At 48.3% G+C, this 17465-nt stretch overlaps 1 protein-coding gene across 3 annotated transcripts in view; it reads left to right on the forward strand.

Annotated features, from left to right (window-relative positions):
- Positions 1–5114, forward strand: part of ZAP70 (zeta chain of T cell receptor associated protein kinase 70) — a 39793-nt gene extending 34679 nt beyond the window's left edge. For all 3 annotated transcript variants that reach the window (NM_001193017.3, XM_059891064.1, XM_005212295.5), the window contains one exon: positions 3060–5114. In NM_001193017.3, coding sequence (NP_001179946.1) covers positions 3060–3183 — 124 coding nt within the window. In that variant the 3' untranslated portion in view covers positions 3184–5114. The remainder of the gene's footprint in view (positions 1–3059) is intronic.
- Positions 5115–17465: the final 12351 nt, after the last annotated feature.

The raw sequence follows: 17465 nt of genomic DNA on the forward strand, positions 1-17465 counted from the left end.
TCTGAGGTTATTGATATTTCTCCTGGCAATCTTGATTCCAGCTTGTGCTTCCTCCAGCCCAGCGCTTCTCATGATGTACTCTGCATATAAGTTAAATAAGCAGGGTGACCATATACAGCCTTGACGTACTCCTTTTCCTACTTGGAACCAGTCTGTTGTTCCATGTCCAGTTCTAACTGTCGCTTCCTGACCTGCATACAGGTTTCTCAAGAGGCAGGTCAGGTGGTCTGGTATTCCCATCTCTTTCAGAATTTTCCACAGTTTATAGTGACCCACACAGTCAAAGGCTTTGGCATAGTCAATAAAGCAGAAATAGATGTTTTTCTGGAACTCTCTTGCTTTTTCAATGATCCAGCAGATGTTGGCAATTTGATCTCTGGTTCCTCTGCCTTTTCTAAAACCAGCTTGAACATCTGGAAGTTCACAGTTCACGTATTGCTGAAGCCTGGCTTGGAGAATTTTGAGCATTACTCTATTAGCGTGTGAGATGAGTACAATTGTGCAGTAGTTTGAGCATTCTTTGGCATTGCCTTTCTTTGGGATTGGAATGAAAACTGACCTTTTCCAGTCCTGTGGCCACTGCTGAGTTTTCCAAATTTTCTGGCATATTGAGTGCAGCACTTTCACAGCATCATCTTCCAGGATTTGAAATAGCTCAAAGGGAATTCCATCACTTCCACTAGCTTTGTTCATAGTGATGCTTTCTAAGGCCCACTTGACTTCACATTCCAGGATGTCTGGCTCTAGATGAGTGATCACACCATCGTGATTATCTGGGTCGTGAAGATCTTTTTTGTACAGTTCTTCTGTGTATTCTTGCCACCTCTTCTTAATATCTTCTGCTTCTGTTAGGTCCATACCATTTCTGTCCTTTATCGAGCCCATCTTTGCATGAAATGTTCCCTTGGTATCTCTGATTTTCTTGAAGAGATCTCTAGTCTTTCCCATTCTGCTGTTTTCCTCTTATTTCTTTACTCTATCAGATCTAGTCCCTTAAATCTATTTCTCACTTCCACTGTATAATCATAAGGGATTTGATTTAGGTCATACCTGAATGGTCTAGTGGTTTTCCCTACTTTCTTCAATTTAAGTCTGAATTTGGCAATAAGGAGTTCATGATCTGAGCCAGTGTCAGCTTGTTTTTGCTGACTGTATAGAGCTTCTCCATCTTTGGCTGCAAAGAATATAATCAATCTGATTCTGGTGTTGACCATCTGGTGATGTTCATGTGTAGAGTCTTCTCTTGTGTTGTTGGAAGAGGGTGTTTGCTATGACCAGTGCGTTTTCTTGGCAAAACTTAGCCTTTGTCCTGCTTCATTCTGTATTCCAAGGCCAACTTTGCCTGTTACTCCAGGTGTTTCTTGACTTCCAACTTTTGCATTCCAGTCCCCTATAATGAAAAGGACATCTTTTTTGGGTGTTAGTTCTAAAAGGTCTTGTAGGTCTTCATAGAAATTTTCAACTTCAGCTTCTTCAGCATTACTGGTTGGGGCATAGACATGGATTACCGTGATATTGAATGGTTTGCCTTGGAAATGAACAGAGATCATTCTGTCGTTTTGAGATTGCATCCAAGTACTGCATTTTGAACTCTTTTGTTGACCATGATGGCTACTCCATTTCTCCTAAGGGATTCCTGCCCACAGTAGTAGATATACTGGTCATCTGAGTTAAATTCACCCATTCCAGTCCATCTAGTTTGCTGATTCCTAGAATGTCGACGTTCACACTTGCCATCCCCTGTTTGACCACTTCCAATTTGCCTTGATTCGTGGACCTGACATTCCAGGTTCCTATGCAATATTGCTCTTTACAGCATCGGACCTTGCTTCTATCACCAGTCATATCCACAACTGGGTACTGTTTTTGCTTTGGCTCCATCCCTTCATTCTTTCTGGAGTTATTTCTCCACTGATCTCCAGTAGCATATTGGGCACCTACGGACCTGGGGAGTTCCTCTTTCAGTATCCTATCATTTTGCCTTTTCATACTGTTCATGGGGTTCTCAGGGCAAGAATACTGAAGTGGTTTGCCATTCCCTTCTCCAGTGGACCGCATTCTCAGACCTCTCCACCATGACCTGCCCGTCTTGGGTGGCCCCACGGGCATGGCTTAGTTTCACTGAGTTAGACAAGGCTGTGGTCCATGTGATCAGATTGACTAGTTGTGCCCTCTCACAACACCTATTGTCTTACTTGGGTTTCTCTTACCTTGGACGTGGGGTATCTCTTCACGGCTGCTCCAGCAAAGCGCAGCTGCTGCTTATTACCTTGGATGAGGGGTAGCTCCTCTCGGCCGCCGCCCCTGACCTCGGACATGGGGTAGCCCTTCTCAGCCAATCCAATAAATAGATACCCTATTTATGTTGGGTGATGGTAAAGGACAGGGAAACCTGTGTGCTGCAGTCCACGGGGTTGCAAAGACTTGGACAGGACTGTGTGACTGAACAACAAATTTATGATAGATTAATAAGAAATGATCAGATCATTCCTATTCCAATATATATTAAGCCAGCCTCTATCAGGAAATGCTCAATACACCAACACCTCAATATCCAAAGAGACTAGTGTCTAACATTCCAACACAATTCATGGATATTTCACACATGATAACATTAATACCTGGAATCTCCACTAGATGAACCCACCCCCCTCCACACTCCAGTGTTCCTTTCCATCCCGGGCAGCATACTTGCATCCCTGTGAGCCCACAGCTAGCACCCAAGTACCTGCCCAAATACACATGCTCAGTACTTAAGCACTCAGTGTCCCAGCTTCCTGGAGTCAAGTCGTCACCCCAACACTCAGTGAGCCGTCATTGCTAAATCTTCAGCAGTCAGGACTCGTGTCCATCCTGTATGTCGGATGTCAGTCCTTCTCTTATGCCAGAGGGCAACCCCTGAATCGCAGTTGTCTACACGCAGGAGATTCCCCTCCCCACGCCCCATCACCCAATAACCCCTGCCCCACTGCTTTCTGAGCCTCATGCATGCCCGTGCACAAGCTGAAGTTCGGTCCTGGGGGTGTAGCCAGCCGCCTGGATCTCCACTACCCTCACAGGTGGGAGGACCGCCCGGACTTCGCCGCAGTTGAACAGCGCATGCGCACCTACTACTACAGCTTGGCGACCAAGGCAGAGGAGCCCGCCGCTTGTGGAAACGGGGTTGAGGCTGCGTGTCCCTGAGCTCCACCCGGCCCAGGGCCTGAGGCCCCCACGCCCCCAGCTTTTCTTCCTGTGCCCTCAGCTCTCTCCCTGGGACCTCCAGGCTGGGCCCGGCTCAGTTTCTCTCTCGCCCACGCTGGTCTAGTATTCCCAGCCCGGTCACCCGGCCCCTCTGGCTGGGGGAGGAAGCAAGACCTGGGGAAGATGGTCCTGGACTGGAATCAACGGGGGAGCCCTGAGCTGAGGGGGGTTGCTTACAGCCGGGACCCTCCTTCCTCTGGGTCCAGAAAGGCAGACTCTGGGAGTCCTCAGGCTGCGAGACCTGGAATCATTGGAATAAACTCCAGCTTCTCCCTTGTTTGGGATCCCTCATCTTTCTGGGGTGGGGCTGGGAGGACCAGGAAAGGGGTCCTTGAGAAGTGCCTGAAGCAGCTGTTTTTGTGTGGGTTTGGGGGGGCGGTTTTCCCACCCCTCTGCCCTGGGAACAGGGCAGTTCCTGTGAGTCTGGGGGCTGAGGGGCCAGGGGCATTGCTGACCCCAGCTTCCCGACCTTCGGCGTGAAATAGGCGCTGCCCGTGTTCACTGCGTGTGAGCCATCACCTGCAGAGACTTAAACACCCTGCTGACACCTCCCTCGGCCACGCCCCACGACTGAAGCGACTTAGCAGGAGCAGCAGCAGCAGCAGCAGCAGCAGCAGCAGGTGATTCCAGCATTTTGTCCCGCCTGCTCAGCTGCCTCCCCTCTTCCCTGGGCCCAGGCAGTCGCAGCTGGGACTTTTTATCAACCTGATGCCCCTTGTACGGACTCAGTCCCAGCTCAATCCCGCTCCAGAGAAGACCCGTCTCCAAGCCCTCGCCGCCTCAGCTTCCCCGCATGGAGATTTGGAGTGCTGGAGCTCAGAATCCACCCGGGTGGGTGAAACAGAGCCAGGTCCCTGTCTTGGCTTTTCTGGACTCACTCCCCCTCCTCTTTAGCTCAAGTTGGCCCTGGGCTCAGTTCCCTGGCCTCAAAGAGCTGAGGGCCTCCAGGGGGCCATGAGTCCCCCTCAAAACCAGGGAGAGGCCAGGAGATTTTCTGCGGCTTCGGGGAAGATAGATTTCTTTCTTTTTGTTTGTGGAGCTCTAGAAAGTCAGAGGTTTTTTTTTGTAGAACTATAGGCTGCAGGTGGGGGGCTTCGGGATTGTGTGGAGGCTGAGCACGAGACGTGGGTGGGGCGGCGGGCAGGAGGCACCCAGGAGGAGGCCCCGGAACCGGGTGATGTGGGTGCATCGTTGAAACCAGGAAATTGATGTTGGGATTATTAACTTAGGTATAGACCTCACTCTGATTTTAACCGCTTATGGAGTTGTAATGATTTATGTGTGAGCTTCATGTTCGCATATTATTTCATGAACTTTGCATTCTACCTGCAAGGTAGTTGAGAGAATCCCCAGTTTTACAGTCATCCCCAGACACACAAACTCTCAGCTCTGTGTTTGTTTGGAGAGTAAATCTGTCATCGTTTGGAATTGTTTGAGGGCTCCCAAGCCCTGCCAGACTGTATCTTCCTGCAAAGATTGACAGCAGACAAGGAGAGCGCAGCAATTGTAAAGATAAAGACACAAACTTGAATTACCTCCATTTTGTCATTTTGTGCAGCCACTTAGAGATTTTTGTCTTTAGAATTTAAAGCTGTGAAGGCTTGCAAACCATGTGATATAGTCTTTTATTTGGTAAATGTATATTTTAGTTCATAAACTGTATTACTGACTTTAACACCATTAAAAAGCAAAAATTGTTTTTTAACTTTTCAAATGAATGAGCAAATGAAGAAAGTAACATCAATAGTGCTGTTCTGTGGCTTCCCAAGGTGCACTGTTTGCTGGTATTTTAGTTTTATTATTTGTTTACTTTTTATTCCTGGATAATTATTTACATTGTTACATAAAGTATTATATCACAAGGGAAAACACTTTCGCTGTCTGCATTTCTTTTATGGTCATTATTATTGTTTCATGTTGTAATTATTACTGAAAATACTTTATGGGGAGGAGGTGTTTAAAGTGATGGCTTTGGGTGTCAAATGCAATGGAGAATGCTGTTGTCGTTCAGTTGCTGAGTCGTGTCTGACTCTTTGTGGCCGCATGGACTGCAGCAGGCCAGGCTCCCCTGTCCTTCACTATTTTCCAGAGATTGCTCAAACTCATGTGCATTGAGTGGGTGATGCTGGAGAATGCTGTTGTGCTCCCACTAAATGACCGTTGGAGCCAATGACAGAGGGTGCAGTTTCACAAAGATACCACGAGATGGCAGTGTTCCCCAAGCCACAGTGGCTCAGCTTCTGAACCCTGGCTCTCACCTGCTGCCCTATTTGATTTATCTTTTGCCTGGAGCAGAACCCACGACTCCCCCCTGGTCTCACAGCCCCTAGTCCTGTGCCCTGCAATCCATTCCTTCCACAACCACTTGAAGAATCTTTCCTGTGAGCAGCTCTGACTTCTTCCAGGGTTCCCCAAACATATTCATGTTAATGCGTACCTCTGGGCCTTTGCAATTCCTGTTCCTTGTGCCTGAATGGTTTTCAGTATTTTACTAATGTCCACAAAACTCGTACTGTATTTAAAACATGAGTAAATTACTGGGGGAGGTTACTTAATCTCTCTGGTTTGGCCAGAAAGAGAAGGTAAATCCAGGTTGAAGAATTAGAAACCCTGAAAGGGAGTGGGGAGACACGGAGGGTGTTTGAGCAGGGGAGAGTCCTGGGAAGTAAAAAGAGAGAGAGGTCTCCTCTTCCTCCAGCCCTTCAGATGTAGGGGGCTCTGGCTTTGGCCAACCCAGGCCTCTTCTATGGGTCCACCCAAGTGTCTGGCCCAGAGGACCTTCCTCACTCTTTGCTTTCCCTGGTGGGGCTGTTTGCCCTCTGGTGACCTCCTCTGGGCCTGAGCTGGCCTCTGGTCCCTGGGAAGACACCAGATGTGTGTGTGGGGGTCAGTCCCGGCAGGGAAGCTGCCAGCTGCAGGTGGGACCTGGGTGTCACCTTTCTGGAAGTGCTGGTGACTGCCTCCAATACAGAGGTGCTCAGAGGCCACAAGAGGCTCACAGGATTCAGTGGGACACAGCCGGAAGCGAAGTCCCATGTGTAGGCACGGGCCTGGCTGAGCCCGCCGGCATTCTGGGGCTGTGGGATGCTCTTGGGGTGGCATCCAGCATTGTCTGCCTATGTCTGTCTCTCTGTCCTCCGCACTCCGTCCCCTCTGCTCCATCTCAGCTTCTCTGTCTTAAGTCCCTTGCAGCCTTCCCCTTTCTCTTTCTGCCCCATCTCTCTGTCCACTGTCGTCTCTGTTGATTCCCATCTTTGGGCTTCTCAACCCTGAGGGTCCCTTCCTCTCTCCTCTTGGGTTCTCCTTCCTCTGACCTCAGTGCCCTGGGAGGAGAAGGAAGGGGCTGCCCAGGGAAGGGGCAGGGGGCCTAGGGCCAGGTGGCGAGCACAGCTGCTGTGTGGAGTTCGCACGCCCCGATGCTGAGCTCCTCTTCAGAAGGCCTCAGCTGTGACCCTCTGATCAGCGCGGGCCGCCTCTTCCCTCTTCTTGCCCTTTCTCATCACCAGGCTCTGACCTCTGTCCTGTTTCTTTGCTTCTTCTGTGGGTGTCATCCCCACCCCTCTGACCTCCACCCACGGCTCAGCTGTCTGCATGCTGCAACTGCTGGGCTTTCCTGTCATTCAGGACCATGGCCCTGACACTGACCAAAGGCCAACCCTAGGCTACGTGCACCTCTGCTAACGCTCTGTTATCTTAGGTCCTTACACGACCACTGGCTGCGGGTGGGCTGTGCAGTGTGGCTTGGCTGGGGCTGTGCTTGGGGACTCAGAAGACAGTGCTTTGGAGGCCAGGGAGGGTCTGGCTGTTGAATGGCTCTAGGGGTAGTTGTTCTTGGGCTTGGCTGTAGAGGATGTGGGGCTTCTTAATGGGGAGCCTGGCATTGCTGTGGAGGTCTGACTGTCCTGGGGAAGCAGTTGTAAAGATTCAGGGTTATTGTGCTGGTACAAAGCTCTGGTTGCTGTGTGGGGTGGTTCCACGGCTGTTGAGTCAGTGGTTATCATCAGCTTTGGTAGGTCAGTGTTATCATCAGTTTGGGGAAGTCCGTGTTTGTTCTTGGCTCTGGGAGGTCAGTTGCTGTCCTTGGTTTGGGGAGGTCAGCGTTTGCTCTGCTTTGAGAGGTCAGAGGCTGTCCTTGGCTTTGGGAGGTCAGCTGTCCTTGGCTTTTTGAGGCCAGCGGTTGTCTCCAGCTTTGGGAGGTCAGTGTTCGTCCTTGGCTTTGGGTGTTCATTCCTTGTCTTTGGTTTGTGGAGTCTGGCTGCTGTTGGGCCTTTCCCCCCAATAGCTAGTGGTGGATCTAAGGGGGTCCTGGGGAGTTCCACCTGCTGAGTGCCCGCCACGACAGCGGGCATCACACAGGAGCCACGTTTGCAGACTGAGCTAGTCTGTGCTCAGAGCCTTGTGTGTGCCAAACCCCAGAGCTTCGCGCCTCACTTGGAGTGAAGGCAAAATTCCGCACACTCTGCCCGCCTCTTCCACCCGACCCACTCTGCTTAGCCACACTGGCCTCCTTGTCATGCCCCAGGGCCTTTGCACGAGCTCTTCCTTCCCCGTGGAACACTCTTCTCCTACCCTACCCACCCGGATATCACATGGCTAGGTTCTCCCCTGCTGCTCACAGCTCCCTCATGCTGAGTATGTGTTGCGGGCAGTCACACTTATAGGCCTCTGGCTGTTATCTGCTGCAGTCTGGGTGTTGTGTGTGTGTTGTCTTGGGGGTGTAGTTAGTGGAGATCAGATCCCTCCGTCTTCCTTCTCCCTGTTTTTCTCTCTCTGTTGTGCCCACATTTCTGTTTCCATCTCCCCACCTGCACTTCTCCTTTCCACTCACACGTGTTGAGCACTTACTGTATATGTGGATCAGCTGTAGCAGGGCTCTGGCCCCTGCTCATAGGGGAAGAGGTGGGACCCCTGCCAGGAAGCCTGGTCCTTGGACTGGAGTCATAGGTTTATATGGGGTGAAAGAGCTCGATGCTGTGTGCCAGAGAACCCTTGATCAAGCTCCTTCCTTTGAACCTTAAGGCTGAGTGTAGGGGGTGCTTGGACTGGCCTTGGGTGTATGGGGTCAGGGGTCTCAGCCATAGACTTTGGGCAGGTGCAGGGACTCTTCCCTGGGGACCGAGAGGACTGTGAGCATCAGGGGAGAACCTAGCCATGCTGATGGGTAGGGTGGGAGAAGAATGTTTCAGGGAGAGGGAAGAGCTCATGCAAAGGCCTTGGGGCACAACAAGGAGGCCAGTGTGGCTAAACAGAGTGGGTCAGGTGGAAGGGGGGGCAGAGTGTGTGGAATTTTGCCTTCACTCCAAGTGAGGCGCGAAGCTCTCGGGTTGGGCACAAACTAGCTCAGTCTGCAAACGCGGCTCCTGTGTGATGCCCACTGTCATGGCGGATATGGGCTTGGCTGGGCCCAGGTGGGACTCATCCTGAGGCTTTCATGCATGGGAACCTTCTCATCATGAGTCAGGGCTCTCGAGGCCTTTTGAGGAATGGCTGGGCTGCCCAAAGCTGTGGGAACAGCCCCTGTGACCCCTTGTGACCTTCTTCACAAGAGGAGGGAGTCCAAGGCCCATGGAGCAGCTGGGGGCAGAGGGCGCTGGACAAAGACTGGAGGGAGGCTGGCCCTTGGCCGAGTTTCCCTGGGGGTGAAGGAGAGGGGCTGCGGGAGGCAGTGTCCGACACCTCCACGTGTAACTTCCTGTGATGAGCAGCTCATTACCTACCAGGCGGCCAGGCTGGCCCGCGAGCTAGAGTTCTTAGAATGTCCTTTCAAATGCTGACCCCAACTGGACCTCCACCCCTCTCCCCGCAGTCCCCTGACCACACCAAGCTCACCTCTTTCTCCAGCTATTTCACTCCTCCATGCTTGTCACATGCCCGCTGTGGAGACGTGTCAGTGGTACACAGGCCCAGAGTCATCGCTGCAGTGATGGTGGGAGCCCACGTGACCCCGGGAGTCCAGAAGTGGCTCCTGACCTAGCTGAGAGGAGGTCAACCTGGTGGACTTCATGTAGGAAGTAACGTCTAACCTCAGTCCCCTGTAGGATGAATGAAATTTGGCCATGGAAGAGGTGAGGGAAGAGTGTTCCAGGCACAAGGAACAGCATGTGGAAGGCAGAGAACATCCATTTGGGAACCAAAAGAGGTTTAGAATGGCTGGAACATGGCATTTGAGGAGGGATGCTGAGGCCAGCAAAGGGGTCATGCTGGAACTGTGACCCCATGGGAGGCAAGTGACCTTTTCTTTTGTATTTCTGGTTGCTCTGCCAGAAAGCAACTTATTCCCCATCTTCCCCCAGCCTCCCATGGTGCATGAATTACATAATTTTTTCTTTTTTTTTGAAATTGAAGTATAGTCAATATGTAATAATATATGTTACAGTTGTACAATAGTGATTCACAATGTTTAAAGGATACCTTCCATTTTTAAAGTGTTGGCTATACTCCCTTTATCGTACAGTATATCCTTTTGGCTCATTTTGTGCTTGAGAGCCTCTTCTCCCCTCCCCTGTCCCGCCCTTCCCTGCGTCACTTCCCCGCTGGTCACTACTAGTTTGCTCTTTGTATCCTTGGGCTGCTGCTTTTTTGTTGCATTCACCAGTTTGTTGTATGATTTCACGTACGTTACATCGTGCAGTATTTGTCTTTCTCTGTGTTCATTATTTCGCTTATAATGCCCACCAAGTCCATCCATGTGGTTGCAAATGGCAAGGTTTCTTTTCCCCCCTGTGGCTCAGTGCTGTTCCATTGTGTGTGTGTATGTGTGTGCACGCGTGTGCTAGGTGTGTCCACCTCTTTGTGACCCCATGGGCTTGTCAACTAAAAAACACAACTCGAGAGCTGCGAATTAAGTTTTATGTGGGGCAAGATGAGGACTGCAGCCTGGGAGACTGCTCCACAGGGGCGCTGGGGGAAGGTCCGGATATAAGGCTTTGGTGGAGGGGAGCTCAGTGCAGTCAGGCGCTTACTTTACAGCAGTTTTCTGCTGCTCAGGAGGAGCTGATGTCCCCGCGAAGGAAGGGGTGCAGTGCTTTTCTAGATATGAAGAGGTGCAAGGACTGGGATCATGGAATCCGTTCCTGAAAATATCTAGCTATCTAAGGACCTGTCCCACCAGATGCCCTGGAGCCCAGAGTGCCTCATTCTCCACCCTGAACCCCCTCAGGAGTGTTGAAGGTCAGCAGCTGCTGCAGCACAGAGTTCAATCTCCGCAGAAGCAGGTGGCAAACTCCCTTGTTATTCAGTCGCTGGCAAACACTCTTGGCAAGTGCCAATTTGTAGTTGACAGACTGTAGCCTGCCAGGCTCCTCTGTCCATGGAATTTTCCATGCAAGAATACTGGAGTGGGTTGCCATTTCCCCCTCCAGAAGATCTTCCTGACCCACATCTCCTGCACCTGGGAAGCCCATCTTTATCCATTCATCCGTTGGTGGATACTTAGGTTGCTTTAGGTGGACGCTTAGGTGGCAATTATAAATAATGACAGACACTTAGGCGGCAGTTGTGAACAGTGTTGCTGTGAACACGGGATACATGCACCTTTTAAAATCTGTTTTTCAATTCCACCTAGGAATGGCAAGCCTGGGTCATATGGTAGTTCTGCTTTTAGTTTTCTGAGAAACCTACATGTTGTTCTCCATAGCGTTCGTACCAGTTTACATCCCACCCACAGAACACGGGGTCTCCTTTCTCCACATCCTCACCAACGCTTGTTATTTGCGTTCTTTTTGATGAAAGCCATTCTGACAGGTGTGAGGTGATACCTAATTGTGGTTTTGACTTGCATTTCCCTGATTAGTGATGTTGAGCACCTTTTCATCTGCATTTCCTCTTTGGAAAATTATTCAGTTCTTCTGCCCATTTAAAAATCAGGTGAGTTGCACGAGCTGTTTATATATGTTGAATATCGATCCCTTACTGGTCATACAATTTGCAAATATTTTCTTCCATTCCTTGGACCAGGTGCCCTCATGGGACACAAGGGCCTTCTGTATTTTTAGCTGCTGTGCCCAGAGGCTCCTTACTGCACCCCCACCCCACCCTCTCACCCAATTCCCTGCCCCTTGCCATTCCCATGTGACTGTGTCCTTCCTAGCATGGGTTTTACAATTTTAGAAATCTTCTCGAACTTCAGATGGGAAAGATTATGTTGTGTAAATGAAGACAAATCAACATTTCTTGTGTCTGTGGCATGGTCAGACAATGGTTTCAGAAACGCCTGTATTATGAGGCCTCAAACCAAGCAGAAAATGTGCGTCATCTCAGGAGCAAAAGCAGAGCTCCGTGCTCTGGCCCCGTGGGTGGGGAAGTGGTGCGGCAGTCTCCGTGCCCTCTTTTGATTCCTAATTTTCCTTCTCCTTCTATGTCCCTTTGCAGTTTTAAATACCTCTCTTCTATGTTGGAGGCTGGGGTCTCTCTTGGTGCCTGTAGCTTTGTTCTTAGTGTCTGGGGGTGTCTTTGAGCTCAAAGGACAGAGCTGTGAAGCCCCAGGAGATGTTCTGTGTGAGAAAGCTCAATGTGGTGAATGTCTGATACATCCCCATTTAATTTTCATGACGGTGGTGACCCTCATACCCATTTTACAGATGAGGACACTGAGGCTCGGGGAGGTTAAGATACAAACCCAGCATCTGATGGCCAATACAGAAGAGACAATTATTTTTTAATTTTTATTTTTTGATTGAAGTATAGTTGATTTACGATGTGTTAATTTCTGCTGTATAGCGAAGTGACTCAGTTTTATATTTATATACATTCTTTTAAAAAATATTTTCCATTATGGTTTATTCCAGGACATTGAAAATAGTTCCCTGCGCTACACAGTGGGGCCTTGTTGCCCTTTCAGCCTACACGTCGGAGTTTGCATCTGCTCGTCCCAGTCCGTCCCCCTCCGCCCCTCCGCAGCCGCGAGTCTGCTCTCTACGTCTGTGAGTGTTTCTGCTTCACAGATGGGTTCGTTTGCGTTGTATTTTAGATTCCACATGTAAGTGATACCAGAGAAGGAAATGGCAGCCCACTCCAGTATTCTTGCCTGGAGAATCCCAGGGACGGGGGAGCCTGGCAGGCAACAACAGTGCATGGGGTCGCAAAGAATCAGACACAACTGAGTGACTAACACTTTTTTATCTACTCTATGTATAGTATCAAATGTGTATATATGTCAATCCCAATCTCCCAATTTCATCCCAGCATCAACCCCCTCCTTGGTGTCCATACGTTTGTTCTCTACATCTGTGTCTCTATTTCTGCTTTGCAAATAAGGTCATCTCTACCATTTTTCTAGATCCTACATGTATGTGTTAATATGTGATATTTTTGTTTCTCTTTCTGACTTACTTCACTCTGTATGACCATCTCTGGGTCCATCCATCTCTCTATAAATGGCCCAGTTTTGTTCCTTTTCTGGCTGAGTACTATTCCGCTGTATGCCTGCGCCACATCTTTTGTCCATTCTTCTGTAGACGGGCATCTGGGTTGCTCCCTTGTCCTGGATATTGGCAGCGGTGCTGCAGTGGGCATCGGTGCGCGTGTCTTTGGGGCTGTGGTTCTCTGGTGTGTGCCCAGCAGCGTTGAGCCCCTTGTAGACTCTTCTTTTTCTCTGTTTCCTCAGATGTCAAATTCTTCCAGCTGAGGAGTTTGGGGAAACTCCATGAACTGGCTGTGAATGCATCGCTTCTGGGCAGCCTCGCATGCGCACCGGGGCATGGTGGTTTGGGAGCGTGTGTCCTCGGCTCCATGTATGAGGTGCTCCTACGCTGGTCCCAGCCTCCCACGGGTGGGTGGGGGCCTCAACCCTTGCCATAGGGCACTCTGCTATGGTCTTCGTTCATGTCAGTGTTTCCTGGCGTTTCTGAGTGTTTGGAGTGGGATGTAGTCTTCAGTGTGTACTTGGTTGGCTACTTTGAATGAACGTTCAGTTGCATCATCTGTAGACAATTCACAGGTGAGGAAATGGAAGCCCAGGGAGCTAGCGTGACTTGCTCAAGCACACAGGGCTGGAAAGGAGGATTATAATCTGGTTAAATCCTCTCCACTCCTCTGCATCTGGTGGCCTCAGTGCCCACCTCAGCTCTGATTCATTGCTGGCAGTGTGTTCTGTAGACACTTTTTTTTTTCCCTGTGAGCTGAAGAGCCTGACCTCTCCCCTTCAGCATGCAGAACAAACTCAAAACCGTGTCCTTGGCAGAAGTGAAATAAATACTGACAAGGTTTAACCTGGTATATCGGAAAAGGTGTAAGGCCTGGAGTCTGACCTCAAGTAGTTCACTTAACTGCTTGGGGCCTCAGCTTTCTCATCTGTAACATGGGGATAATAATCACGTTTATTTCTCTGGGTGGTGATGAGTGTGAAGTGGTGAAAATGCATGAGTTTTGAACATAGTAGCTGCCTAATAAGTATGGCTTCCTCCCATAGAGGAAAGCTCTGAACTGGGGCAGCTGATCTATTAAATCCCTCAGGGTTTTGAGAGTACAAGGGAGGAGAGGTTCTCCAAAGACAGAATAGAGACAATCAGGGAGGGTCCAGGGAAGCCAGACTTCAGCTCCTTTTCAGGAAAATTATGAGAGTTGACCTGATCTGAAAGGAGCTGATTTTAGAGGAAATGAGCTCTCCATCACTCAAAGAGAGTTTAGAAATAAGCCCATTATCTATGGCCAATTAATTTTTTTTAATGTGAAGTATGGTTGATTCAATAACCTCAGATATGCAGATGACACCACCCTTATGGCAGAAAGTGAAGAGGATCTAAAAAGCCTCTTGATGAAAGTGAAAGAGGAGAGTGAAAAAGTTGGCTTAAAGCTCAACATTCAGAAAACGAAGATCATGGCATCCAGTCCCATCACTTCATGGGAAATAGATGGGGAAACAGTGGAAACAGTGCCAGACTTTATTTTTTTGGGCTCCAAAATCACTGCAGATGGTGACTGCAGCCGTGAAATTAAAAGACACTTCCTCCTTGGAAGGAAAGTTATGACCATCCTAGATAGCATATTCAAAAGCAGAGATGTTACTTTGCCAACAAAGGTCCGTCTAGTCAAGGCTATGGTTTTTCCAGTGGTCATGTATGGATGTGAGAGTTGGACTGTGAAGAAGGCTGAGGGCCGAAGAATTGATGCTTTTGAACTATGGTGTTGGAGAAGACTCTTGAGAGTCCCTTGGACTGCAAGGAGATCCAACCAGTCCATCCTGAAGGAGATCAGTCCTGGGTGTTCTTTGGAAGGAATGATGCTGAAGCTGAAACTCCAGTACTTTGGCCACCTCATGCGAAGAGTTGACTCATTGGAAAAGACTCTGATGCTGGGAGGGATTGGGGGCAGGAGGAGAAGGGGACAACAGAGGATGAGATGGCTGGATGGCATCACCGACTCTATGGACATGAGTCTGAGTGAACTCTGGGAGTTGGTGATGGACAGGGAGGCCTGGCGTGCTGCGATTCATGGGGTCGCAAAGAGTCGGACACGACTGAGTGACTGAACTGATGGTTGATTCATAATATTGTGTTAGTTTCAGATGTATAGTAAAGTGATTCACTTATAGGTGTGTGTATGTGCATTTGTTGTTGTTCAATCATGTCCATCTCTTTGCAGCCCCATGGACTGCAGCCTGCCAGGCTTCCTGTCCTTCACTATCTCCCAGAGTTTGCTCATACTCATGCCCCAACCCATATGGTTGATGCCATCCAGCCATATCATTCTCCATCGTCACCTTCTCCTCCTGCCTTCAATCTTTCCCAGGAGGGTCTTTTACAGTGAGTCAGCTCTTCACATCAGGTGGCCACAGTATTGGAGCTTTCAGCATCAGTCTTTCCAGTCAATATTCAGGGTTGATTTCCTTTAGGGTTGTCTGGTTTTATCTTCTGGCTGTCTAAGGGACTCTCAAGAGTCTTCTCCAACACCATAATTTGAAAGCATCAATTCTTCGGCGCTCAGCCTTCTTCATGGTCTACCTCTCACATCTGTATATGACTACTGGAAAAACCATAGCTTTGACTGTACAGACCTTTGTTGGCAAAGTGATGTCTTTACTGTCTAGGTTTGTTATAGCTTGCTTTTCAGGAGCAAGCATCTTTTAATTTCATGGCTGCAGTCACCATCCATAGTGGTTTTGGAACATAAGAAAATAAAGTCTGTCAGGGTTTCCATTGTTTCCCCATCTATTTGCCATGAAGTTATGGAACCGGGTGCCCTCATCTTAGTTTTTTGAATGTTGAGTTTTAAGCCAACTTTTTCACTCTCCTCTTTCACTTTCAGCAAGAGGCTCTTCAGTTCCTCTTCACTTTCTGCCATAAGGTTGGTGTTATCTGCATATCTGAGGTTATTGATATTTCTCCCAGCAATCTTGATTCCAGCTTGTGCTTCATCCAGATCAGCATTTCGCATGATGTACTCTTCATAGAAGTTAAATAAGCAGGGTGACAATATACAGCCTTGACGTACTCCTTTCCCAATTTGGAACCAGTCTATTGTTCCATGTCCAGTTCTAACTGCTGCTTCTTGACCTGTGCCCAGATTTCTCAGGAGGCAGGTAAGGTATTCCCATCTCTTTAAGAATTTTTCACAATTTGTTGTGATCCACACAGTCAAAGGCTTTAGCGAAGTCAATGAAGCAGAAGTAGACGTTTTTCTGGAATTCCCTTGATCCAATGGATGTTGGTGATTTGATCTCTGGTTCCTCTGCCTTTTCTAAATCCAGCTTGGACATCTGAAAGTTCTTGGTTCATATACCATTGAAGCCTAGCTTGAAGGATTTTGAGCATTACTTTGCTAGCATGTGAGATGAGTGCAATTGTGTGGCAGTTTGAATGTTCTTTGGCATTGTGCTTCTCTGGGATTGGAATGAAAACTGACCTTTTCCAGTCCTGTGACCACTGCTGAGTTTTCCAGATTTGGTGGCATATTAAGTGCAGCACTTTAACAACATCCTCTTTTAGAATTTGAAATAGCTCAGCTGGAATTCTGTCACCTTCACTCGCTTTGTTCATAGTGATGCTTCCTAAGGCCCACTTGACTTCACTCCAGGATGTCTGGTCTAGGTTTGCAACCACACCTTCATTATTATCTGGGTCATTAAGACCTTTCTTGTACAGTTGTTCTGTGTATTCTTGCCACCTCTTCTTAATCTTTTCTGTTAGTCCTTACCGTTTCCGCCCTTTATTATGCCACCTTTGCATGAAATGTTCTCTTGGTATGTATATAGTCTCTTTATAAAAATTGTTTTCCACTGTAGGTTATTATAAGATATTGCTTGTCTATTTTATATATGATAGTGTATCCCATGCCCTGGCTGTTGTAAATGGTGCTGCTATGAACACTGGGGTGCATGTATATTTTCTAATTCGAGTTTTTGTCTCTTCTGGATCTGTGCACAATAATGGGATTGCTAGATCGAACAGTGGCTCTGCTTTTAGTTTTCAGGGAGCTTTTGCACGTTCCCCACAGTGGCCGTGTCGATCTACACTCCCACCAACAGCGTACCGCGTGTCTTCTTTTTTAACACCCTCTCCAGCATTTGTTATTTGCGGTCTGTCTTCTCTATTGTATATTCTTGCCTCCTTTGTCAAAGATTAATTGACTAAAATGAAAAGAAAAACTAGAGAAAGAGAGTGCTTGGCTGTGGGTGTGTGGGTTTGTTCCTTGGCACACTATTCTGCCCGTTGATCCGCATGACTGCTTTGTTATTGTAGCACTGTGGTGGTGTCTGAGTAGACAGTTTTTTTCTCTTTTAAATTATGAAAATATGTTAATACATTTACAGGAGACTTGGAAAATACAGAACAAAGTTCCACTATATATTACAATTATTTTAAAGAAGATAAATGGATTTTTAGTTGGCTGTCAAACTGTCAAAAATTAATAGAATAAATATACAGGGAAGTAGAAGGATATAGGACACAATGAACGATGGGTTTCTTGGAATCTAGAGCCAGGTGTAGGAATGTCAGATCCTTGGCTTAGTCTCTCTTGGTAGTTTATTTTGCAGGTTTTTTCTGAACCTACCCTTTATACTGAGTGTCAAGAGTGTCTGTTGCCTCGAACAGCGTAGTGCGGTTATTGTTTGTAGCTCCGTGAGGATGACAGCTTGACTAGTGGGATTTGTTTCTCTCTGTCCTTCTGATGGATATGCCTGCATTCATTAGGAATGAGGAGCATCTTGGTTTGTAGTTGAGGGTTAGATTTAGTTAGTTTTTTTTTCTTCAAAGGTAAGAGGATAATTTACCGTGGCACTTGGC

Source organism: Bos taurus, chromosome 11 (assembly GCF_002263795.3).
Source record: "Bos taurus isolate L1 Dominette 01449 registration number 42190680 breed Hereford chromosome 11, ARS-UCD2.0, whole genome shotgun sequence".
In the NCBI taxonomy this organism is placed as follows: Eukaryota; Metazoa; Chordata; class Mammalia; order Artiodactyla; family Bovidae; genus Bos; species Bos taurus.